Source organism: Panonychus citri, unplaced genomic scaffold, assembly GCF_014898815.1.
Source record: "Panonychus citri isolate SS breed McGregor unplaced genomic scaffold, ASM1489881v1 Contig00136, whole genome shotgun sequence".
Classification (NCBI taxonomy): domain Eukaryota; kingdom Metazoa; phylum Arthropoda; class Arachnida; order Trombidiformes; family Tetranychidae; genus Panonychus; species Panonychus citri.
Window position 1 is genome coordinate 1,946,095 of NW_026515541.1, and position 27,635 is coordinate 1,973,729.

The 27,635-nt window shown below is 31.0% G+C and overlaps 3 protein-coding genes across 5 annotated transcripts; 2 read left to right on the forward strand and 1 right to left on the reverse strand.

Moving 5' to 3' along the window:
* Window positions 1-1,119: 1,119 nt before the first annotated feature.
* On the forward strand, window positions 1,120-2,285 carry LOC128392732 (superoxide dismutase [Mn], mitochondrial-like). The gene is made up of 3 exons (XM_053352811.1): window positions 1,120-1,279; window positions 1,368-1,855; window positions 1,927-2,285. Exons 1-3 carry the CDS (start codon window positions 1,236-1,238, stop codon window positions 2,070-2,072), a joined length of 678 nt encoding a protein of 225 aa, XP_053208786.1. The 5' UTR covers window positions 1,120-1,235; the 3' UTR covers window positions 2,073-2,285.
* A 41-nt stretch (window positions 2,286-2,326) lies between these two features.
* On the reverse strand, window positions 2,327-3,674 carry LOC128392733 (uncharacterized). 3 transcript variants are annotated; one of them, XM_053352813.1, is made up of 4 exons: window positions 3,478-3,674; window positions 2,871-3,227; window positions 2,688-2,752; window positions 2,327-2,590 (listed from the first exon to the last, which is right to left on the reverse strand). In XM_053352813.1, the coding sequence occupies exons 2-4, from the start codon at window positions 2,902-2,904 to the stop codon at window positions 2,381-2,383; spliced, it is 309 nt and encodes a 102-aa protein (XP_053208788.1). In that variant the 5' UTR covers window positions 2,905-3,227; window positions 3,478-3,674; the 3' UTR covers window positions 2,327-2,380. The 3 variants fall into 3 exon arrangements, with proteins under 3 accessions (XP_053208788.1, XP_053208789.1, XP_053208787.1); XM_053352814.1 differs by having other exon boundaries at window positions 3,472-3,674; XM_053352812.1 differs by having other exon boundaries at window positions 2,871-3,399; window positions 3,472-3,674.
* Window positions 3,675-13,211: 9,537 nt separating this feature from the next.
* LOC128392390 (cuticlin-1-like) lies at window positions 13,212-27,585 on the forward strand. The gene is made up of 7 exons (XM_053352411.1): window positions 13,212-13,684; window positions 14,895-15,031; window positions 24,560-24,708; window positions 24,839-24,920; window positions 25,823-25,985; window positions 26,330-26,498; window positions 26,685-27,585. The coding sequence occupies exons 1-7, from the start codon at window positions 13,325-13,327 to the stop codon at window positions 26,906-26,908; spliced, it is 1,284 nt and encodes a 427-aa protein (XP_053208386.1). The 5' UTR covers window positions 13,212-13,324; the 3' UTR covers window positions 26,909-27,585.
* The last annotated feature ends 50 nt before the right edge of the window (window positions 27,586-27,635 follow it).

Here is a 27,635-nt window from a genome sequence, read left to right on the forward strand (position 1 = left end):
GCATTTTCTAATACAAATAAAACCTCAACAATTAAAAATTAATTTCGATCAATTGTAAAATCTTTCATATCGAAAAATTTTATCAACATTTCAAATTAAGATGCTTAATTCGATTGATTATGTTAGAAATTTTCGGCCTAATTTCAGAAAATTTACAAGTCACCGTCGTTAGTGTTTATTGTTGATATTGAAAATCGAGCATCACTTAGCTGTGATATTTATGTACCAAGGCCACTTATTCCGTTATAGAGGAAAACATACAAAACGAAGACACAATGAACGGAGGATTTTCCAATTGAATATGAGCCAAACCAGCGCCGAGTATTTCATCAACACCTGAAGGTGTTTTCTCTGCCGCTAGTATGGCCGCGGTTCGGAAAGGATATGAATTTGTTTAGAAGGCGATCTTGGTCCTTCCATGAATTTTTACTAACATAGTTTGAATTTTGATAATAAACTCGAACCAGAACGGCCATTCTTTTATTTCGAAACCGAAGTTCGATTACTTGCCTTGTTCGTAAGGTCCAAAAGTCCGTATCAAGTAAAGAAGTTTCCAAAAACTTTAAAGTTTGTTCAGAGATAAAGATTAGCGGATTCACATGACGAAGATCTTAAAACTATATCATGAAAGATTGATGGTTTACTCAGATCGACAATTCTTAAGGTCACTTTTTCGGTTTTCCCTCTTCGTCAAAAATATTATTATCAATATTTAATAATAAATTCGCATTGAAACTTTTCCTCCCTCGATAGGAAATGACTCTTGATTCTAATAAAAGCACATTAAACTTGGAACATAATCAAGCACATTTTGATCTAATTACTCAAATTCTCTCGACCTTTAATCGTAAATCCATTTACAAACTTCCAAAAGTCATTCATGAAAATGAAGAGAAATTCCATTCAGATAATCTCAAAAAGATTATTCTCCCTGGGAATAGCTTGGAATCACTATTAACACAGCAAATTAATTTTCTATCAATTGATTATTGAGACACTCGATCGGCTTTTGAGTCCTCTTTTTCACCATTTCACCTTTCGAATGACCAATATTAACTTGAATCGTTTCTTGAAAATGATTAATTAACCAAAGTGAACAATCAAAGGAACAGTTCAGTTGTCATGGTTACGTTATTTCAACAGAGTCTCAGTTGTTTGTTACTCTTTGCCTTTGCTTGTTCCTTGTTGTTGTTTATTGTGAACAATTAACTGTTGGTTTTGATTCTGTTCTAATCATGTTCGTGTCAAGCAATTTGATTAAATCTCATCTTCTTACTCGGTAAGTGGCTTGTGATTAATTGGGGATTTTGATTGAAGATTTTTGGTTGTTTGTTGATTGAAATTCTAATTGTTTTCTTTTCTCTTAGGCTTTGCCGTAATGCTTTCGCCCAGAGTGTTAATGGTGCTCACAAATTACCCGATTTACCTTATGATTTCAATGCTTTGGAACCAACAATTTCCGCTGATATAATGAAATTACATTACACTAAACATCACGCCGCTTATGTGACTAATTTAAATGTCGCCGAGGAAAAACTCGCCGAGGCTTTGGCTAAAAATGATGTTTCCACCGCCATCAGCTTGGGACCTGCTTTAAGGTTCAACGGCGGTGGTCACATTAATCACTCTATTTTCTGGCAAAATTTATCGCCCAATGGAGGAGGGCAACCTGAAGGTGCTCTTATGGAATCGATTAAATCATCTTTTGGCTCATTCGATAATCTTAAATCAATCATGAATTCCGCTGCTGTTGGTGTTCAAGGCTCTGGGTGGACTTGGTTAGGTTATAATCCAATTAGCAAGAATCTTCAAGTAGCTTCTTGTCCTAATCAAGATCCTCTCCAATCAACAACAGGTAAATTGTTTCTTCATTACCTCAAGAACAAATTTACTTAATTTCTTCAAATTCGTAATGATTTTTCTTAGGTTTGATTCCTCTTTTTGGTATTGATGTTTGGGAACACGCTTATTATTTACAATATAAAAATGTTCGACCTGATTATGTTAAGGCCATTTGGAATGTCGTTAATTGGAGAGATGTTGCTGATCGATTAGCTAGATCAAAATCTTAAATAAGATGAAATCTCCGAACGAGTTAATCAAATTTACGAATAGATATTCACTCAGTGAGAATCATTGGAAAAAAAGAGAAGAAAAGAAATTAAATTTTCTAAATTAGGTTGTTTTCCAATATCTCGAATAACAATAATCAACTTTTCTGTTCTCTAGATTTTAGAATAAAAGAAAATTTATTTTCTTCAAATAATAAAATCGCTTCATTTTGATTATTTTCCCAATAAGAAAATCAATTGTTACGAAAGAAAAGTGTGAATTAGAAAGTGTTATTTGTAGTAATGATTTTCCATCCTTTTTATCCGATTTACTTATAAATCATCATGTAAATGAACAAGAAAACAAATAGAGTGAATCCTATTAACAAGAAGTAAAATTTACAACCACCAGATCGGGAAAGTCTTTTAATACGATTAATATTTGCCGATAAACTTCCGAATGTAGAATCAGCATCTTTATCCAATTCATTAAGAAAAGCATTTTGATATTTTATCTCATCCCCCATATCCAATGAAAGCTGATGTAAAAAAGAAAACAAATTACAAAATATAATTACATTTAAATGGATAATTTGACAAGCGAATTAAATTTTCCATCAAGTTACCAATACTCACCGATTTAAGTGTTGTGACTTTGCTTTTAAGGCCATAGATGAGTTGGTCATTTTCACCCTCACCAGCTAATTGAATTGAAAGGAAGATAATTAAAGATAATTAAAAGAATTAATTGTTATTCTAATATAGAAAAAAAAGATGGCGACGATTAGAGAGAAAAGAATTGATTAAAGGCCTACTTACGTTCAAAGGAATGAGCATTTGGTCTTCTAGCCATTTGATCGGAGAAATTAAATACAATTGGAAAGATGGAAAGAAAATTTTGTGAAGATAATTAAATTGTCTCTGTGAATCGTAATTCCGATTGATTGTTAAATTGAGAGTATCAATCAGTTGGTAAGATGTTTTTCCAAAAATGACACAATCTGTTGATCAAGTTGATTCAAGAAATCACCGGTTTGAATTGTTGACGGTATATTGAGTGAAACATAAACGGGTTTAGATTGACTGAATTTATTACTCAATTTGAGTGATAATTTACTGGACAATAAATGTAGATCATCACCAATAATTGAGGTTGAATTTTTAGCCACCGATAAACTAAGATCACCCAATTTTGGATTACAAGGTTCACCAATCCAAAGAAGAAAAGAACAAGACAATGGACCAGGTTTAATTAAAAGAAAATGAAACAATTTAGAATTCAGTTGAAACGGTTCTTCAATAATAATAGGATTCATCGTTTTACCGATTGTACAGTAAAGAAAAAAACCTAAAAAAGGAAAAGAAAATTCTATAGGGTGAGAACAGAAAAGAACAACAAAAATCAAACAAAATCATTTACCTTTACCTTTAAGTCAACATGGAGAAATCATATTAAGATTATCATAATAGGGAAGCAAACAAATCAAGAGATTAACATGAACCCAAAGAGTAACAACTGATCCACCACAGAAAAGGTATTACACTTTTACCCGGTGGGTAAAGTTGAACAAAATTCAAATTGAATCAAAACAAAATCAAGTTGAAAAGAAAGGGAAAAAGAAACCAACCTACCGGGTGAGAAAAAGAAAACAATCAGTGGATAGAATTTCTCTCGATCACCAGATGGCGACACGAGGCTGAAATTCTTTTTCTACTCGTAGTGCCACCTGGCGAATTTATGAAAGAAGCTCAAGTTCTATTCTCTTTTGAGAATTTGAGAGAACTTCTTTTTCTCTTTTTTCAGTTTTAACTTTGTTGTTGCCTCTTGTTCTTGTGAAAATGATTTCATCTTATGATACTCATGGATATTACACACCTGATGTGGCTAATCAACGAGCTATAATAATCAGGAAGAATGAAAATGAAAAAGAGATGATGGATACTTACAGGCTGAAAATCTTGATTCATCATCGTATTAAAAATGTAGCTCCACATAGATTACTATATGGTCGTGATTGTGTTAAACTACTGACGAATGATCCAGCACCTTTCTTGGAACTATTATGGGAAACAAAAGATCTAACTATAACCATGCCACCTCTACGAAATCCGATGATAAAAATCCTGGTTAAGACACAATCACTATTGATGGATGACCTGGCTAAACGTATCCATGATGAAAATCCTATGTTAACAGAGCAACCACTTATAGAGCACATTCATGTGGGTAATAATGTGAGTGCGATCATATTGACCATTAATAGTGAATCGAGGGACAAATTACAAGCGGACATAAAACTGGATGGTGAGGTAATAAAATTTACGGATCACTTTCAGATTAGATTCTGTGAAATATGCTGCAGTTATGGTCATACCAGTAGAGGTTGTAAAAATGCTATAAAATGTGCATTCTGCACAAAGAAACATCACTTTAGTAAATGCCAATTTAAGGATCATCGACAACACTGGAAATGCAATTCATGCGATCATCAAGGTCATTCGGTCTACTATTTTTATTGTCCTCAATATCAACAGCAATTAAAGAAGCAACTATATCGTACAGCCCACAAATATAACGTGTTAAGAGTCGAAGGCAGGAGATCTTGCTAAGATGAGGATGAGTATAAATGAAAATTATAAGAGAACCAACTTCATTTGAAAATCTATTGTTGAACCAACTACTTGACTTGTTGTGAATCTGTTCTGTTTGAATTCTCTCTCCTCAATCTCTTAATTCCTTACAATAAAAGTTTAATTAAATTAAGTTATAAGTAAATTTTCTTTTTGAACTACTCATCTTGATCATCAATGGCTCCAACGAAGAAACAAAAGAAACAAGTTAACACTGGAGAAAACAGTGAAGAAACAGTCCTAAATGTTAACGACGAGATTGACCTGGAAACGATTTTAAAACATCTCAAGGAGATTACCAATCACTTACCGATGGAAGAAGCAATAAAGGAACTTGGAAGACAAATTCTACTAGAAGACAGGGAGCTCTTCATTGAAATCCTCTCCAATGCGAAAGATTATCAAGACCAAGAAGAATTGGATAAGTATTTAGAGATGCTTATTGTTCCAATGACAAGAAAACCAAGCAAGAAGATGATCAACCCAACCAAATCCACGGTACAAGAAGGGAAAACAAGATTAGAAATTAATCTACGTTATGAAAAGAAATGGACCAAACCTTCATATTGGGTAGAAGTGGATAAACTTGAACTGAGACCGTTGGCATTGATACACATGAAGAAAGGTGAAGAGATGGCCAATGGATTTGTGATTAAAAACTGGTTCAAAGATCTTATAAATCGATACCCGGATTCACAGCTAAATGTTGAGCATCTTGAACTAGCTCGTTCTTGTATTAAACTATTCTTTGAAGACACCAGAACCAGGGAACGCTTTATGGTCAATTTTAAAAAATTAATCAATGATACAACGGAAAAGGACGTTTCGATTGAGGTCAAAATACCTGAATTGACAGACCCTCTGGTCTCCTTTGACGTGGAAGGAATAAGAAGAGAAGATGATTGGGCTCAATGGACAGAGAAACTAAAGAAATGGAACTCATGGGGTGACTCTGATCAAGTTAAGGTAATTCATGTTGAAGACAAACAAAGAGAATCAAGAGTTATCATGCAAATCTCATCAAAAATTCGCTCATCCCTTGATGATAACAAAACGAGAGGTACCATTAGCATTGGCTGGAAACGAATCGTATTTTTTGACCACTTAGACATTTCAACATGCTTTCAATGCAGTAGGTTTGGTCATAAGACAACAAACTGCAAAAACTTGCTGACATGTGGTTTTTGTGCAAAACCTCACAAATCGACTGAATGTCCAGTCAAAAGAAATGAACAAAACCATCGATGTGCCTCATGTAACAATAAAGAAGGTCACAACATTTGGTCCAAATCCTGCCCCACCTTACAAAAACAGCTACAACTAACCCTGATTAAAATTAATCATACTTACTCTAATGTAATCCTTAGACATCTCAATCAAATCGATTGATTCTCGGCTCCTTGTGGAAACAAAGTTAGAAATACAAATAAATAAACTCCTGAAGATAAAATCTCTTGTTTTTTGTTTTGAATTAACTTATCACTATCTTTTTGTAAGCTAAGTGAATTACGAAATCTAATTGAAGGGAATAAAGAAATGACTCAATGCATCTCTTAATAGATATAAACATAATGAATATGAGTAAAACTGACTTCTAAAATTGTCTCTGATCCTAACGAATATTCAGTTTACATTTATTATCAAGAATAAAACGGATGATATTATGGGAAATGATAACTACTTCTGAGACATTCTCAAGAAAAACAAACTAAAGCAATAATCGTAAATCTCAATACTTGACGTTTACAGCTTAAGACCTAAACAAAAAGATTATGACGATCATAAACAAAATGACTCAAGCTCTTACTGTCGCAAAGTAATAAATATTAATGGACGACTGTGGGTCAGCTTTTATGATCGATTGCACTTCTCTAGTCGAACAAGGCAACTGTCGATAAGTTAACTAGCAGATCGATAATAAAGGTATGGGTATATAAGAAGAAGTTTTTAAAAATTTATTGTCATTTTCACTCTTAACGGTCAATAGTGAGAAACAAACAACAAAATAGCTCCAAATATTATTTCGTGAGAAGAAAATCTGTGATTCAACTATTTCCCCATCGATCTCAATCAATATTCTAAACAATCATGATTTATCAACGTGAAACAGGCATAACGTTCTACATGAACGAGCCAAGTGAATGTGTCATTTTTGAATCCAAAGGAAAATGTACCAATTGCTCCCACATGAATGTACCCGGGATATGGACACATAGGGAAGATGATGAGATAAGTCATATAACAGTGATTCTTATGGAGGATGACTTTACAGCTGACACTATCATCAAAATATCAGAACTGATTGAACAAGGACTTGAAACGAGCATAAAAAACTGGTACGAAGTGAATATAGAGGGTCATGAACACCTCATGGATGAAGACGTACTAACAATGGGTTCGGATGATTTTGCTCTGATTAAAGGAAACCGAAGGAGACTCTTTGTTCGCCATAGGAGGGCAAGAAATGACTTGATTAAAATGATGAGAGATTGCGAAAATGCCAATGCTGAATACACCAGAAGATTGGAATTGTTGGAACTTAATGGAACTGAACCACACTAAATTGTAACCAGTTCTATAAAATAATTGTATTAATCAATTAGGATTGAGATACCAATAAAATTGTAACAATGAATGAAACAATGGGAAACACTGAATAAAATTAAGTCTAAAACTGATAAAAGAAAATTAAAATTCGATTCTTATTATAAGTTGACATCATTATAATGATTTAATTAAATTGTTTCAAATTATTTCAAATGATTCAATCATAGTATTTAATTTTCCGCCTTTGGTTTCTATTTGAAAGCTTAATAAACAGTGGAGCCACTTATGTGACAGGATAAATAAAAATAAACAAATTTCCTTGAAAGATAAGCTTCTTTTAGTGTTTGCATCTGATTAATCTAATATTGTTTATAACTAAATCAACTAATTAAAATCATAAATTGGGACTAACTCATCATTCTAATTGTGTCTTCAAATAAGTTAAAAAATCAAGATGAATCTTTCAAATACCTTTGGTTATCAACGTGAACCTTGTCCAAGACCAACACTTGAAGAATACATTGTCATGGTGGATGAGCTTGATGCTGATGTGGCTGAGATTCCTAAAATGGTGATAAAACCTCTTGAACTTCAGATGTATGATGTATCCAAGTCAATATCTTCATCAGAAGGACAATCAGTTATCTATTTCTATATTGACATCTCCAATTGGATTGTGCCCGAGGAAATTGAGATGCAACTCAAATGGTCCAATGACTGGTGTGAGGAGGAAATTAGTCAAATTTACTCATCAAAAATAAATGACTCCACTTGTAGAATTGAGATTAAAATGAGTACAATGACCAGAAATGATCTAGCTAAACATCAGCTACTAACTATCAGATATAAACAACAGATAATCAAAGCCTTCGACCTTGTCAAATGTCTTTGGGATCAATGGTCAAATAATCCAAAGGAACTCAAGAAATACATCAGTCGCCTTAAACACATTGAAGGCCTGAAACACAAGATATATTTGGAACTTGATCCAAATGATGATGGAAAACTTGAGAAAATAAGAAAGTTAATTAAATCTGAGATTGTTAAAAAAGGATCGGATGACATTTTTCGAGTTTCGCTCCTTAACTAATCAAAGTAACAAAAGGAGGCGATACTAATCAATCTTACAATCTTGCTCTCTAAAAGAATAAGCCACATGATTGATATCAATTCTTACATATTCTTCGTTTATGATTGTTCCCTCTCTCTTGTTACTCTTTTTCTTTTTCTTTTTCTTTTTCCTTTCTTTTATTATTTTCTCGAGATTGATTTTCAACAATTTACAATCTGTGTTTACAACCGAAACGCTAAAGTTTAACTATAATCAAGTATAATTTCTTATTTTTTTTCTTCTTTTCAAGTTTATTGTTCACTCATCTTTATTAGCTACCATAAATCTTCTTGATTGCTTAGCTGACCCAAAGAGATGGAACAATATAGAGGTCACAGAAATGGCTATTTGGGCGAACAGGCTGGAGTCCTGGGCAAAAGATGGAGATCAACAATTGCCTTTAACCAAATGGCTGAAATTCTTATTGGACTGGCAGAAGGGGTACCAGAAGAAAGATTATTTTTTGTTCCATCTTTGATAGTGGCATTGCCAGATGTGGGAAAATATATTATTGCTGCCCCCACTTATGAAGATCACCTCATAAAATTAGGTGTTTCACTACAAGGATACGATGAATTCAGAATGAAAATGGAGAGCTCATGGTGGTGGAGAACAAATAAATACAGAGTAGTCTTAAGTGAAAGACAAATTCCAAGCTTCAAAATTTATCACAAACATACCGAAATCAACACCATTGAAGCTACCAGAAGTTGGCTGATGCAATCGCAAATACAATGGAATAATTTGAGAATAAATGGTTTGGTGAAAACTTATGATGGCCTGATTGAAGTGATATTTACAATGGATGATGGTCGAAACATTATGGAAGAAAATCAGTGGAAACTCATCATTAGAGGTGAAACTGTTTTGGTTGCGGACAATGTATGGGTCACTCAGTGCTCCTTTTGCTGTCGAAATTTTTATGAAGGAGAAAGGCATTTGTGTGGAGTTGAACCGAAGTGCTCAGTTTGTAGCAAAACTAACTGTGGAAGACTCAGCAACAACAATTATTGTACTGCAACACCCTGTTGCGTTGATTGCCTTAAAAATGGTGAACCCAATGTATCACATCCAACTGGCCACTTAGGCCTTTGTCCAACAATCAATTTTCTAATTCAACTTATGCTGAGAAATACGGATGAAAATTACTCAGAACTCCACTTGGCTACATTTTCACCACCACTAATTCATCCTGATCTTCTTGGGCAATAAAACTAATGGGATTTTTTAAAGCCAGTTGCTAATTTTCCTCAAATCCCATCCAATGAAATATGATTCCTTCATAATTACTTGTACCTCAGTTACTCAACTAACTTTTCTTCAATAAAACCTCTCGAATATAAAAGATCAACAAACTTCTCTAAATCATTCATTTCTCTTAACTCCTTCTAAGTTGCTGGTTGATCGAAGTATTTCTACTTGACCTTATACTTTAAAATGTTCTTTGAATCTGAATTTATTAAGATCGTCACTGACGAAGCTGTTGACTTTATGATAATAGAAATGGTTCTACCGGAGCGAAATGCCATTGAGGTGAGGATAATGAATATCTTTCGTACGGACGAGCTTGGAGTCTCACAATACATTTTTGCAACTGACAGTGAAACAGCGGGAAGACATTTTCCAATTGTGAGTCAACTCATATCACGTGGTGCCATCATTAAGGTCTGGAACTGGTGGAGACCAAACCTTAGGGCTGATGTACTAAGGCGATTGGATGCTAATCTCATCTCGGTGGTCTGTGCTAACTATGTATGGATCAAATGGGGTGGAGAGAAAGCCATCATTGTTGAATCAGAAGACGAATACCACAATCTGTCTTTCTTCAATAGAATGCTGTCCTCATAATTGTAAGTCTAAGATTGTGACAAGTCAAATTGTACTTTGATTAAATGGAAGTGAAATTTCTTGTATTCAACGGTTATAATAAAAAAGAAATAATCTCAAACCTTAAACAATGTGATAATGATTTTATTTTTGTGAGTGAGGACAATTCGACAGAAAATGGATCAAACATCTTTAGAGGGTTTCGGATAAGCTTGACATGGTCAACTGAATGGATGATGGAAGAGACAATCTTATTGAAAGAAGATCTAATGCTTGTAACGCTGCGAAGAAACAACTGTAGACTTAGAATCATTGGTATTTATGCTTCACCAAGAAATATGGATTCTATCATTGGTCTGATACGATATCTGAGTCAGGCTGATGATGAGGTATCGACACTTATAGTTGGTGACATCAACATTGAGACGCTGGTTTGGACTGATTCGGTAAGAGTCAACAACAACATCGATGTTAAAACGAGAAAAGAAGTGGAAGCCATACTGAATGAGAAGCGATACATTTCTCTCCTACCAAGAAATAAACCTGACTGCTACACCAGAATTATGGGAGATTCAGCCTCGGCTATTGATATCTGTCTTTATAACGGCAAAATTAAAGACAACAAAACACATCTGATTAAAATCAATGGCCTCGATCATTTGGTGATAAAGGGTAAATGTACTCTGATCTACAGAAGAACATTGACAGAACCAAAAATTCCAATTTATGGGAGTGATGTCCTGGAAGAAGGAAAAACGATAAATGAAACAATAAACAATTTATCGATGTTGGGAAAACCATTGAGGTGGAAGGTCAAAATGCAAGGCAACAGGAGAACCAGGAGAATCAAACGCAATATCAAAAGATCTGAAGGATTGGAGAAGCAAATATTAATAGAAAAATTAAGAAATAGCAGAATGAAATCAAAGAACGTTAAATTATGGAAAATGAATGAACCTGATATTTTTGAACATATTAAGAAATTGAATTTTAACTATCAAAGATCTTACCTGAACAAAACAAAATTAAATTTGATTTGTACAAACGATGAACCGAATATAATCCATGAAGGATCAGCTGGTCTGACGGAAGAGGAGATTCAAATGGTGAAAGCAATGAAATTTAAAACTTCCTCAGGCTTGGCAGATGGATTCACGGTAAAGAGATGGAACAAAATCTGGGAGGAGAATAAAGATAAGATCATTAAATTAATTGATCAAATAATTAGCCAAGGTTATATGCATCCAAACATCAATTTAAGTGGCGGAACAAAAATACCCAAACCTAATGGTGATTTTCGAACTGTTAGGACTCAATCCTTTCTTGGGAAGATACTTGATAATGTACTTTTAAGGCGAGTTAAAAATACAGTACTAAAAGATATCGATCAAACGCTACAATTTGCATATCTAGGGCGCAAAAGAATTGACTTCCTGTATATGATTTACCTACACAGAAACAAATATAAATTCATGGTGAAAATGGATTTAACGAAGGCCTTTGATAAGGTGTCGAGATCAGCAATCAAGGAGAGACTAATTGGAATGGAAGAAGAAGACGAAGCAATGGTGACTGACTTTACAATGAAAAGACGCATAAGAACTTATGAAAACGGCAGACTTATGATCAATGATGATCCTGAAGGGCTACAGGGATTTGCATTAGGCCCTTTCCTCTTTGTGCTGGCAATTGATTCAACACTTAGAGAAGTAAACAAAGACAACTCGATACACAAAGTCTTGGCATATGCTGACGATCTGATTCTTCTGACAAATAATATTAAACATTCGACAGAGGAGATTAAATTGGCCTTTAAAAAGATAAACCTAGAAATCAATGAGAACAAAACAGAGGTGATCAATGTCACTAAGATGAGAAGACATGAGATTGTTGGCTTTTCACTCCAGCCAACAAAATCAATACAGCGAATAATTAATGATGCAAAACAAAAAGTTAAACTAAATAGACCTCAACTCAAGATCTTCAGAAGAATAACTCTGAAAAGAAGGAAAACCTTATACAATGCCTACTTTAATCATGTCTTTGATGCCAGAGGCCTTTCGCCATGGTTAGAAAATAAACTTTATCTGTATACAGTTGACCTACTGTTAATTGCTGGCCGACGACTTACCAATATACTAACAACGGAGAGAAAATACAAAAATTGGTGGTCCGAGTGGGCGCATGATATGCCAAATCCAGCGGTTTCTTATATAACGAACATAATATATGATTTATGGCAACTTAAAGAAAGAGGTGAATTGTTCCCGATAGTAAATTGGATGAGTGAGATCTTAAAGAGAACCATCGACCTAAACGGAAACGAAAAAAGAAGTGATAATTATGAGAAAAATGAATGGACTATTCGATCCAAAGGATCTAGTTACTGTCTCGAACACAGATCATATCATATACATATTTACGACGAAAACAACTCAAGACACTTACAGGAAAGACGATTAATATTTCTGATAAAAGAAAAGATTGAAACGGGCCTAAACTACCTGATGCTTAAAGTTGAATTATTAAATTATAACAAATGCATTCTCATTCGGATCTGCGAATCGTATGGCATCGAACTCGGATGGGGAGAACCAGAGGAATGCAACTTGGAAGCTGAAACCATATTGGTTGAATCCTTTCTTACGGAGAAAAATGCGAAAGAAGAAATCAAGAAAAAAATCAAAATGAGAGAGCAAATCATTGTAAGAAAACGATGTAACTATCTTCGTAAGCAACTTCTGAAACCTGGAGAAAAGATAAATACCTTTTTCTACAAAACGAATTTGATGAATAACATTGCCTATGTAGAACGTAATGTTGAGTTACTAACACATGAATGTACGGAAACGATGAATCTCAAACATTTGATAAACTGTAAGAGCTATCATCTTAAAACATGGAACTTAAAGAAGAACCTACAAAAAATTGAAGAAATGTTCACAACTATGAAAGACAATATTCAACTTCATATAAACTCGTTGAGGCTCGAGCAGCCGACTCTCGGTATGGGAGCCGCTTCAATAAGCGGGAGCAGCTGTTGAATCAGCAGGGTAAACCCAAACAAATCATTTGTGCTTTCTTGGTTTCAAGAACGGTAACTAATCGTTTTTCCTTCTTGTTGTTAAATTGTTGAGATTTAACAATAGTACCAAAAATGGATCTCATAAAATATCAACACATTTCCTCTCAACGTTCAGTAATTAGGAGTAATAAGAGTATTTATTTAAATTTGTTTAACTCATTTCATTTCATTTCTTTATTGTTATTATTGTTGTGTTCCTCTTTTGTGGTATCCAATGTGTCGTCTATGGAAACAATTTCATCGGATGATGTTCACATCGAGTGTAAATCAAATAATATTGCGGTTACAATTAATACTTCATCAACTTTTAATGGAATGATTTATCCTAAAGGACTTTCAACCAATTCTTCTTGTATGATTGAGTTTAACAGCCAGGACAATGTTACTTATGTTTTACCTTTAAGATCATGTAACACAATGTCAACTGATGTGGTGAGTATTTTTATTGTCACTTCCATTGTTAACACTCTGTAAGGATTGTCCCTTTCTTCAATTTGGGAAGACATTTTCTCTTTATTCCAAAGGCAAATGTATTAATAGAATACACAAATACTTTTCGATAGGCAATAAGATAATACTAACAATAATTGTAGAAGGAAAATTTATCATGAAAAGTTTACAGTTAAACAAATCAAGAAAAATTTGAAATGTTTCTATTTCAGAACTTCTTGAACATTTGAAAATTGTAATTACAATGATCAAATTGATGTTTAATGAACATAACATTGGTTTAATCTTTTTCTATCATTTCTATTTCCCCATACGTTATTATAATAACAATACAATTGAATAATGGTTGAAATTGATCAATTCTCTTTGTAATCAATATTGTATTATTAATAATGGTGATGGTGCGGATGATTATGTCTGAAAAAATGAAAATTGGTTACCCATTACCTTGATTTTCATCTATTGACCCGAGTATTTCAGTGTAACGGTAAAAAAAGGAAGAGATCTATCAAAGTAATCTAAGTTTTGAATCATCTTACTTTAATGATGATGAGAAATGTGAATCAAGAAGATGTAATTCTGTTAACCGGTTTTTGTTAAAAGTTTCAGTTGATGAGCGGGAATTACTTCCGCAATTCTTTTTTTCTTCTTCTCCTTGATGTTTCTCAAGATGAGAATACTGAGAGAGAGAGAGAGAAAGTAAGAGAAATATCAACATCTCAACCTCATGATCATCATCATCATCATTGTACTATCAACCGGAAGCTTTTCTTTAGAATCTATCTTGACCTTTTATAATTAAAATTTATCTCTTGTGTATGTTAACAGGAGAGAGAGGAAGAATAGAAATAAAAAAATGATATTTTATATTACATCTACAGGAGATTATGATGATGATGAAAATCTCATGAATATATAATATAAACAAGTAATTTAATGTATTGATTGTATTGTCAAGATATAAGGACAGTTATTTTAATCACTATAACCATAATTATAATGATCATTAAATTACCCTAACCAGTATTTATAAGAATAATATACATTCAGTGTCATTACAGAGAATCACGTTTATCCATTTCATTAGAGTTAAGGAAATGTTAACATAGATTAAGAGAGAGAGAGGGATAAAATCCTTATGAATTAACCTTCTATCACAATTATTGTTCTAATCGTAATTATCTTCTAATAGGATGATGGAATTGAATATTATAATACCGTCGTCGTTCAACCTCACCGAAAATTAGTCACTAATCAAGGTAAAGGTTATCACATTCGATGTCGATATCAAACGAAAGAGAAGACGATTGCCAATTCATTCAATATAAGGTAAGTTGATCAACTTAATTATTAATTTCGACTCAATCAGCTGATGGAAAACATGAAGAATAAGATTATCTTTACAACGATTATTATTTTTAATCTTTAATTTCAACTTCTCTCACCGGCTAATGTGAAAACTTAGGTGATCGATTTTTCCAAGTTTTTCCAATTACGATTAAATTGTTTCTAATACACTAAATTACACATTATCTTTTTGATTTTCTTGCTTCTTTGGCTTTTCTATTACACTAAAGGATAATCTTAATCATTTGAGGCTTACACGCAACAATCAACAATGATCAATGATCATAATAATAATAATATATAACAATCAACCTTGATAACCATTGTCATCTTACCAATTTTTTTTTCTTCTCTCTCAGTTGATTCTTGTTTTTTCTTTATAAACAATCAACTCTTTACCTGTTTCTTTTTATTACCTGATATTGTTAACATAGTTTTTAACCTGTAGTGTTTACTTTATTATAATTTATCATGATTTGTTCATCAATATAATAATTAGCACGCAAGCAACAATTGAATTTAAATTGTTGATCTAACGCTATTTAGTATTTACAACAAACGTTAAAAGATCTGATAGTTTTTCATCTGCTGTATTAGGTATTAACGTTTCTCTAAATTCAACATCAACGATAATATTTCATTTAGATATTAAATAGATAATATTATTATTGTTTTTCCCCATACAATTAACATTTAATTGTTACAAGTTACTTGTGTAGTTACAGGTTTTAAGCTGATTAATTTGATTGTAATCATAATACAAGCAAATACTACATTGATATGTTACGATTTAAATTGTTTCATGATTATAATCTCTCCTGAGATGACCATTGAACTATCATGTAACAAGTTAATTGTTTTGTATGGCTTAAAGTTCAGTTATAATCATTAGACAATTTAATGATGATTTAATTGTTGACAATTTCTTTAATTCCTAATCCTTCATTATTTAAGATGATTATCATCAACTGCTACCAGAATCTTTTATGTTTATCAACTTTTTTTTTTCTTCAATGGTGAGAAATTGAATTAACTAAATTAACCAAATTGTTGAAGGAAAATGATGATAATTGTTCATTAGGCGTTTTCCCCGTCTTATTACAATTACTACAATTATTGTGATTATTTTAATTGTTACCGTTGTCCTTGTCTTTGAAGCATCTTTAATCATTTACATATTTAAACAAAATCCATACTCTATTCAAAGTTGATTAAATGTTTTTAGTGGGTGTTAACTTTAATTCTTGATTGTTTTTATAATTAACCATTAATCATTTATTATTATTATGATGATGATTCGTTGAGAAAATTGCTGTTTACCTTGGATAGAAAGAGAAACTGTTGTTTTAATTTCTTAATAAGGATAATCAAGGTTGAGGTTGATTGTAAAAATTGATTAGTAAACTTTAAGCTCTCTTCTTGGACAATAAACAATCATACTTACTCAATAGGTAACGAATAAAGTTAATTGCTATTTAATTAACGTAAAATTTGAAACAACAGTTTAATTTTAAAGATCAGCTGATAATCATATAATTGTTTGAAGGTAACTTATTCAATTATGTTAATCAAGTGATAATATTGATTCACTTTCATTATTAAATCATAAAATGAAGGATTGGTTTGTTTACTAACAAAATTGAAATGAAAATTTTAATTTTCATCTTAATTGTATCAACTATGTATTATATAAATGTTATGGTAATTTGATAATTCAAATCTCTCGACTAAATTAATCTAATTGTGATTGATTTAGATATATCTGCATGATGAGAAAAGTTTAGTTGATTGTTGCCTTATGGTGTCTCACGATTTGAACTCTCAAGTTGATTGTTTTCAATGTTTGATTAACCTCGAAATTTGAAAATGAAATTAATCCATTGGGCACACCTTATTTAATCTTACTACAACAATCAATCAACAATCAATTTGAAAAGCAAATCAAGTAACAAAAAAAAGAGAGTGAGTGTGAGAGAAAGTTAATCATTAATTATTTTTATTATATAAGTGAAAACTGATTTGGTTGATTGTTGTGTCAAGATGATTAGTGATAGATGCCTGTGGATATTGAATTAACTTGATGAAGTCAAGCTATTTACTATTACTATTACCGGCGCTTGAAATTTTTCATCATAACAATCAAAATGTTGATTTTTTTTGATGATGATGATGGTCCAGGTCCATGATGATGATAGTCAATGTTTACTTAGGTTGAAAAACCAGAATATACCTGGTAAACCCTATTTCTGGTTCATCATCATTTTTCATCATCTCCATCAAAATAAGGCAACCGTGTAAATCCTTATCATAATACACTAACTAATAATAATGATAATATCGATAGTGATAATGTTAATAATATTTTTTCCAGTTTTTCTTAACCAATGTTACGGTCTAAAGGTATTTTCGTGAGAAACTGTCAAACAAGTCTCTTTCTATCTCTTTCTCTTTTCATTATCATCATCATCAAAATTACCTGTAGGACCAAAGATTGGCTGTGTTCAATTGATAGGGAAGAGGAGGCGGTGGGGGTAGTAGGGAGGAGATGAAGGATGTTATCAGGATGCTTACTTTAGACAACATCAACAAAAAAGTCAACAACATCAAGATAAAGATGATGAAGCTACAAACAGAAGCTAAAAAATAGAAGAAAAAAAATGAAGAAACTTTTTTTACATTTCTCTTTATGCAAACATCATCATCAATTTAATGGATCACAAGAAGATGAGAAAAGATGGAAAACTTCGGCTCCGGAAGAAAGAAAGAGAGAGAGAGAGAGAGAGAGAGAGAGAGAGAGAGAGAGAGAGAGAGAGAGACTCTAAACATTCATTTATATCAAATCTTCATCAATTTTACCTGAAAGATGATTGACTTGTTGATCTTTCCTTGAAATTTGTTCACAATTTGCATTGTAATTGATAAGCTGATATTCAGTGGTTCTGACAATTTAAATTGTGGAGACAAAAACAATCAAAGATCATCATTAGTAAAATGTTAGCAAATTGTTAATCTTCTAATTGTGACCATCCATTGTTTCAAACTAATTCACAATTGAATTAACCATTAACGATACTCTTGCTATTAACTAACTCATGTGAGAGTCACTTCAAGTGTAGTCACCTCGCTGTTTAATTTTCTTACCTCCAGAACCATGATTATCATGATAATCATTATAACTATTATCATGATGCTTGTTATTAACATTATTTTATTTAATACTTTGAGTATGTTCAGTTTTTTTTTGCTTTATTCTCGCTCCTTAAATTGTCTAGAGAATGGGATGAGAATGAAAAAGGAGGATGATAATGATGAGAATTCTTATAATACTATGTAATGTATTCATCTTTATCAATCCTTAAGGTTACATAAAAAAACACCTAAGGAGCAATCAAACCTTCATCTTGATCGTCATCATCATCATCATCTCTCTCTCTCTCTCATCATTATCATCATCATTCATCAGAAACTAAACCTCCATTGAAGTTTTTTTACTCATTGTAAAATTATATGGTTTCTTTGGTGGTTTTTTGCATCTAAATTGCAATTTCTACACAAAATAATAGTTTATGTTGATTATTCTGATTATTATCCAGAGAAAGAGTAACGATTATCCTTTCTCGTCTTTGAATTCATGACAAAATCTATATAATTTACCTAGAGTATAACAATTAACCCTACCGATACCCCCCACAACTTGAGGTATTTTTTTCTACTACTAAATTGTTCATTGATTGAAAATCTAAATATCATTTGGTTAGAAAAGATTTTACTATCAACTCAATTTTAATCATATCTCTAAATTAACCATCTATTAAAACTAAATTAGATTTAATTGTCTTGTTTTGCCTACTACCTGTTGATTATTTTCCTTTTCTAAGGTCATTAGTTGAGATTTTATTTCATTTTCATGATCAACATTAAGATTATCATTTGAATTAGTTTTTTTTGACTATTTCACCAATACAAATCACTTATTATCAAACTATTAATGGATTACGTGATTATGATAATACCTATCAAGATTAAAAGATTTATTATCCATATGAATGATATTTAATAACAATATTTTATTATTATTATTATTGTTTTGTGATATAATTTACATACAATATCAATACATTAGTTGAATAGATTTAGAAAGTGAAATTAAAGTTAAGGTAATTACGATTCTTTCATATTAATAGTACATTGAAATTGAGATTATCATTTATATAAGTGTAAAGGTGAGAGAAGAGGCCTTGATATTTTACCTTGAGGTCAATATTTAAGATGATTGAGTGATGATGATGAGGATAAAAAAAAAGTACAGATGAGACTAGTATATAAAATGGTAATGATATGATATATAATAATTTAACATCTTCTTCATGATTTAATAGGAACAGGTAACGGAAACTGTAACCAGAACCATTTGGATTACTTTTTCCTTTATCAAAGAAACGTGAAAATAGACTAGTTAAATTAGCAATTAAGTGATTAACATATTGATCAACTTGATTAGTTAAATGTTACTTGTTATTGTAATAATTTGTTTGAAAGTGAAAGACAATTTATTGAAATAACAATCAATAGATATTGTTGATTGTTATTTAGGAATAGAAAAAGAAATTGAATAAAATACTCTCAGGGTGTAACCTGATAAATTTAACATGTAATTAGATGTTACAAAAGTGAATAAGATGAAATAAAAATGATGAAAGATAATTACGATGATTACAGAAAATCAATTGAAATTATATCAATTTATGAATGGTGAGTCTGTTTCGATGAAGATAATGAAGGAATTCCTTTTACCTGTTATCTTCTGGCTTAAGGTGTTATTATAATGATTGTTATGTTATTAAATTGTCACTTTCTCAGTATTTTTATTGTTACTAGGATTGTGATGGTTAATACTAATACTTGTGATATTCCCTGTGTATGAATTAGTTTCTTACCTTTTTGCCAGAAAACGATGATGAGCAGGATAAGTTTGTAAAGAAAAGATGAAGACTGAAATAATAATATGACGAAACATGACAGTGAAGGTAAATTTGATGATAATAATAAAAGTAATCATGATAATCAGATAATAATTTACCTTGGGTCAAAACATTGGAATTAAAAATTTGTCAAATTTTTTTCTTCTCCAATCCATTAATATTTTGTCAAGATTTTTCTATAATATGTATGAAAGTTTTTTTTTGCTTTTCTTCAATTTATAACTGAAAAGAAAACCAAATTTATCACCAAAAACTAGTTGGAAATTGAGTTGAACGCAAGAGGAAAACTGAAATTTCAAGTTCCATGTTGAGATTACCTGACAATTAATCATTTTCTTCACCATAATTTTATTATATTATAACATGAGCGTAATTATTATCAAGTAATTTTCTGATTAAGGTAACAAGAGACTCATGACAAACAGTATCATCACTAAATTCAATTACCATGTGATTTTATTGGTTAATTAAAGGCTTTCAAATTAATCTGATCAACACATATCCAATGTGAAACTATGTAACAATAATACTTGTATTGATTACTATCAATATCGTTGAATATTTTATTGTTTCCAATAGGCGAAACTGATTGTGATTAACATCATAAATTAATGTGTTAACTGGTTGATGATATCATATCAGGTTGTTCAACCTTTTTTTTCATGTTCCTACCAAATTAATATCATTATTTGAATCTCATATTCATCATGTTTGTTATCATGAGTTTGTTAGATTATCATTTTGAAACGTTACAGTGATAAAAGTGATTAACTTAATGACAGTTACTTAACTGTTTGTTTATTATCACATGTGTACCTTGATTATTTCATCATTATTATGATTAGCCTGGTGATAAAATATATATTTATACATGATTCATATAACAATCAACATCTTCTGAATTTTTTTCACTTCCATGATGATGATAAAATTATTATGAATTTAATTGCTACCGTAAATATATATTTTTACTAATGTTTAAAGTCAGTTTTCCCGACAATTAAGTTTAATTTTTTGTTCAACTACATGATTATGATTATTTTCCTGAATGAATAATTATGGTTTTCCGTTGAGCAAAAATTAACTAATCATTGAACTTTAGTAAATTGTGTAAATCAATTCAACAATCAAGTAAACAACAAAATATTGATGATTGAATATTTAGAAAAGTAAAAAGCTAATTACGATTCCAACAATTAGCTTGAATTTTGAGATTAAATTTTGTTCATTTATCTTGTTGTTGTTTCATTATGAAACTTGATTAATCTATTAAATTGTTATATGTTATCTTAATTGTTGTTGTATGGTCAGTTAATTTGATTTATAAAAATAATGAAAGTATTAATATAAATTGTAATACATTTTCATTGTAGATTAAAATCTTAGCTATAGTTTAATTGTTTGAAGATTGTTACAATTATTGTTGAACAATCATGATTAGATTTGGGTTAACTGGTAATCTTATATTGTTAAATTTACTATTAATAATATATAACAAGTTGATAACAATGATTAACGGATTAGAATCATTTAACTAACTATAAAAGTATATAATTAATCAGATGAAATTGATTATCTTCATATTACTTGTAACATGAATCAAAAATATCTCATTGATTGTTTTTAATTGTTGGGAAAGTTAATAAGTTAACATACTTTTTGAGGTTATTATCAATTCTAATTGTCTGAACATCACTTCAACAATTAAAAGTTTAATTTAAATTGATTGTATTGAGAAAACTATTCATGTATTGAATTTTCTCTCTCATCAATTCTTGATTACAATTAACAATTTATCAATTCAATTGAACTCACAACAACAATGACTACAATTGTTTCAATAAAACAATTAGGCAAATCGATTTCCATATCGAAAGTTAATTGTTAATCAGACAGCATTGACCGTTAACCAATCAAATTAATTGATTATAAATATGATATATGATTTGTTTTATCATCATCATGTATGTTGATATTTTCCCTGTCATCATTTCATGATAATTGTGATAATAACGATCATGATTATGACGAAAGTGATGACGTTCCAATATTTTTTTCAGAAGAAGAAAAAAAAGTTTCAAAAAGTGCTAATAACCATGAAAAAATAACATGTTCCTACCATGATAAGAGATTCGGTTCAAACTGAATTATCTCCAATGATAATCAAGAATGATTTAAATCTTAACATGATTCATGATCAGCTAAATGACAAGCAATGAAAAGTAATTAATTGATCATCTTCATAGAGATCATTAAATTGAATTTTGTTCAGAATTTTGTTGAAGTAAAAAAAGTTTTTCTTCCTATTTCAACAATTAATCAAATTCAATGATACCAATGCCAGGAATAAGTGATTAAAGGATTTAATTTACAGCCCCACACTTTATAACCATTAACAATTAATAGCAACAATTAAGAAACATGATCATGACAAAATTTTCAAGTCTCATCATCAACTGACAGCAACGGTTAACAATTAGTTAAACGATTATTAGTGATTTTTAAATCTCTAGATATACAAATTGGAGGATGTTAGTTACAACTAATCATATGATTATGTTTAATTGTTGATTAGTATGAAAGTAATAATTGATCGGAATAAAATTAAGATATAATTTGTTGTTTATTATTGAGGATTGGGAAAGATGAAGGTGAAAGATTATGTTCATCAAATTAATGTGGTTAACTTGATCTAATCATTTGGTTTCACTTTTCTTAATCTTCCTCCTCATTTCCCTTCACTGTATCGTCATCATCCTATTTATCTTCCTACTTTCCTCTCCACTTTACTTTGCCCACGGCGGTTGAACTACAACATTATTAAATATACTTACCTTTATACTTGAATTTATTGTCACTCTAATCTTGTTTGCTGCTTATCATCATCATTTAGGATTATCCTTATGTGATATAGTTTAATACATATACAAAATATATCATCGTCATCATCATCATGGTCATACGATCAAGTCTCCCCATGAAAAGTTGAATTGTTCCTGAAAGAAAATGAATCAACAACTTCAACCTGAGTTAACTATCATTTCATCTCTCTCTCTCTCTCTCTCTCTCTCTCTCTTGTTTCATTATCTTACCTAAAATTTGGGATGAAAATGTTAAACTTATGGTTTCCTTTTACCATGGTTGAGATTCTGAGACTTTTGATTCAATTTGATTACCAAGTTTAATGGCCTCAAGTTGGATCACTTTCTGAGATCTTGAAATGTTAGAGTGATGGTTTTATCATGGTCAGGCGATTACAGCTCATCCTCTAATCCAGAATGATATGTGGTCATGATGATAATAATAATACTATTATATTATTAATATGAATGCAAATACAAAATCTTGTTGAATGTAATTATTATACAGAAAAAAAAGTTTGCAACAAAATGATGATGACCAAAGAAAGGAAAAAAATGATGACGATGATGATAATGAAGATTAACAAGATTCAAGATACTGAACGATAGAAACGATAATACTGATAATAGTTAATTGATATTGGTGATGATAAATATTGATAACAATGAGAAAATTATTTTCATCTTCTTTTTCCCATTGGAACTCCAATGGAATTGAAATTTTCAGATTGATTAGATTGATGATGCAAATTAATGGTTACAGGTATTGATGAGGATGGAAAATATGATAAAATGAGAAAAGAGAAAAAATTACTCAATGGAATTGAGAATTTGCTATGTAAAGAATTGAAAAGATGAGGATGAGAGAGAATGAGCCTTTATTATCAATTCCTTTATCATCCCAATTTTTTTTTCATCTTCCTCTACCTGTTATTATCTTCATCGTTTTTTCATCTCATCCATTGTATTTGTTATTTGATTTCATCTTATTTTTATGTAAAAAAATATTTATCATCTTCTAGGTTAACTTTTTTCTTTTCATCTCCATCCTCATCCTCATCATCTTCATCTTTGCGTTCACAGTTGATAAGATGATGAGGCCTCTCTCTCTTATTTTTTTCACTTTTGGCACTTTGGCACTTTGATTTTCCTTTTCATCTTTTACCTTTACCTTTTTACCCATAGATTGAGATAGTTTATTTTCAAGGTCATTTTCTACCTTCCTCATCATTATTAATCGTTATTACAACTAAATTATCTTTAAATAACTTTGATAATCACACCTAATTATCTTGATTGGAAAAACGAATCAGTTTGACAATTAAAGGTTACAAGTTGATTGTTAATTATCACCTCTAATAATCAAAAATATCCACAGATATTTTCATAATTTAAAGCATCAATTTATTCTGTAGTGATAATTAGTGATGTTTTTATATAATTATATTCCTATTAATTGTTAACGTTGAGTTTTGATCATTAATTTCGGACATGAAAATAAGTAAAACCTCAAGGTACATGAGTTGAACATGATTAACGATTAATCAAGTAGTGTAATTGAAACAAGTATTAAAATTAATAAATACATAAACAATTAAGTTAATTGTTTGCTAAATAATAATAAATAACAATTTTTTTTTCGTTTTCTTTTCTCTTCTCATCAATAGTACATTGGGAGCCACTTCGGTGATGGTACAAGCGCCAATGCCAAGTTGCTCAATGAAAATCTACATCGCTGATACAAAGAATGAAATTGCTGCAGAAAATGTGAAAATTGGTGATCGATTAACTCTAACCATTGCTTTAGACAATCAACGTGAGTAAAATAATTAATAATTCCAAGAAAAGTATTTTAATTAAAAAAAAAAGAAAAACAATTCATCAATTATCATGATTAATGTTAATCTTTCTTTTTTCCAACTAATCACTTTCTTGAATACAATTAGCTGTTTATGGTATGAAAGTAACCAATTGTCTGGTTCGAGATGGACTCAATTGGGGCGAACAGCCTTTACTTAATGATGAAGGGTAAGTTAATTAACTGATTGCTAATCATTAATTATATAATTAAACTCTCTCTAGATGCCCTGGGTAACCTCTAACACTCCCATCCAATGTTAAGGCACAAGTAGATTAGTCTTTTTTTACCAGCAAAAGAATAGACTGAAAAACTTTGAATATACTTTTTTAAACTTCTCTTCTTGATAAGTTGTTCCGTTTCTTTTGTTGATTCACTAATCTATTGACTATTTAATCTCAAGTTGAAACTTAAAGTCTTCTTTTGTCTCTATCCTACTATCTTTTTAATCATCTTCTTTCTCATCTTCACTCTGTCTACCTCATTCACTCTTACAATAAAATGCTTCACTGAAAAACCCTCAAGGGCATCATGTTCATGAACCAACTGTTTTTTTCTTCTCTCACTCAGATATCACCCTCCATACACTCTCTCTCTCTCTCTCTCTCTCTCTCTCTCTCTCTCTCGCTCACTCACTCACTCTGTTTTTCTTTCTTCTCTCCATCATTATCTATTTACTTTATTGATCAAAAGTTTTTTGGTGAAAAAAACTCAGACTCTGATCCATTCCGACCTTTCCACCCACCAGAATCACACTCTACAGATACAAACTTTTCCTCTAACAAGTTTAAACTATTTCTGCTTCTAAACTTGAAAGTTCCCATTCAATGTTGTTGATCGTTAAACCATGAAATCCTCCTGTAATTTGCTACTACCTGTTCATCTATCCACCCCTCTCTCTCTCTCTCTCTCTCTCTCTCCTTCACTCTTTGTGATAAATAATAAAAATTGCCAACCATTATTATCTTACCTTTTTTTCTTATCATCTTTTTATTATTATTTTTATACTTGATTCTTTTCTTTACTTTTTTTCTGATAAAACGTTTTTTTCTTTTCTTATTTCTACCTGCAGATGTCCAGTTGATGAGGAAATCATGGGTCCATTTGAATATACAAACAACTTAACTCGAGCTGTTGTTTCATTTCAAGCTCACAAATTTCCTTACACAGCATCGGTCTATTATCAATGTAACGTAAGGGTTTGTCTTAAAGAGTCAGGTGGATGTGATGATATTGTAAGTATCTTGACCACCCCCTTTAGCTACTGACCAGAAAGAGAAAATACAAAAAGAATTACTTATACAAAAAGAAAAGAAACTTAAAGAGAAAAGAATAATAGAGAAAAAGTTCTGAGAACCAGGAATTACGAATCTTTGAATTAAACTACAAGGATGAAAATTTTGAGGGATAATTACAGTCACAATGATAATTATCTTACTTTGTGATGATAATTATGATGATGGATGGATGATAATAACTTTGTCAACCAACTATTACAGCTCATCATCTGTATTTTCCTTCCCTTACCTTGTCTTCCTCAATTTTTTTTTTCATCATCTTTATTTTTATCTTCCATTAGCCTCCCGATTGTGATCGAAATGGTCGAAATTACCGACGACGAAGGCGACGTGACGTTGATATCGAGAGTGATTCGAATGTTGCTCTTGGTCGTCAAGACGATATAAGAGATTTAAGTGTTGAGGTTTATTCGGGTTTAGTTGTTAATGAAGCTGAAGCAGAAGACGAAGGTAAGATTAGTGCGAAAGTGCCAATTTCCATTTTCGTTCATGAGAAGGTTTTTTTCTTCTTATTTTTGTATTAAATTCTGATTACTAATAATTGTTATTTTCTTTTCTTTCCTTTTATATTCATTTCGTTTTTCGTTCGATTTTCAAACGTTTTTTTATGTGGGCCTAATATCGTAACCATAATAGTTGATTTAATTTCACCTCGACGAGTTGCTACCGAACAAGAATTTTGCATCTCAATGAGAAAGTTCGCCGTGGGTGTTGCCATTGCCAGTTTACTTCTTATGTTGGCAGTTATCCTTCTGGTCGCTTGTATCTTACAACGAAGACGACGACGAAAAGATGCCTCAACTTCGGCCAGTTCGATATATTCTGGACCTTATTCAAATCGTGCCTATGGTCGAGATTAAATTTTAACCAAAACACAAGCAAAACAAACAAACAACGAAACAATTAACTAATACAAAAAAACTCTTGACCAAACCACACAAAAACACCAATAACGATGAACATAATTTTTATTTTTATCTTTAATTTATAACTAAATCACTTTATTTATTATTAACATTTCCTTAAGGGTGTGACACTTAAGAAGTGTGTTAATTAGGATTCACCGAAATTGTGATTCACAATGATAGAGATCACAACCAATCAATCAAAGAGAAAAAAAATTTACCTTGAATGGTTGTCAATCTTTATCATTGGTTCATAATTTGTATTTTTTTTACTCATCATTTCCGTTTCCTGGAACCTCTTTTTGAAGTGTCACACCTTTTATCCTTCATCTATTACATATATTTTTTTGTTTCTAATTATTTTATGTGTTGGTAGCAAAAAAAATCAACTTAATCACTCACCATTCCTTTAATTAATTAAGGGCTAACCTTAATTCACATGATTTTTGTTTAAATTGTTTGCTTGTTTTGTTTTGTATTTAAAAAAAGACAATCAATTTTATATCTTTGTTACTTAATTTTGTATTGATTAATTATCTCACCAAAACCAATCAATCAAACAATTTAAACAATTCAACTGAATTAAATTAAATCAATAAAATTGTAAAATAAAAGCTTTAAATTAAATTGTCCCTCATAATTGTCTCCATTTTTATTTACTTAATCATCTCAATTAATATCA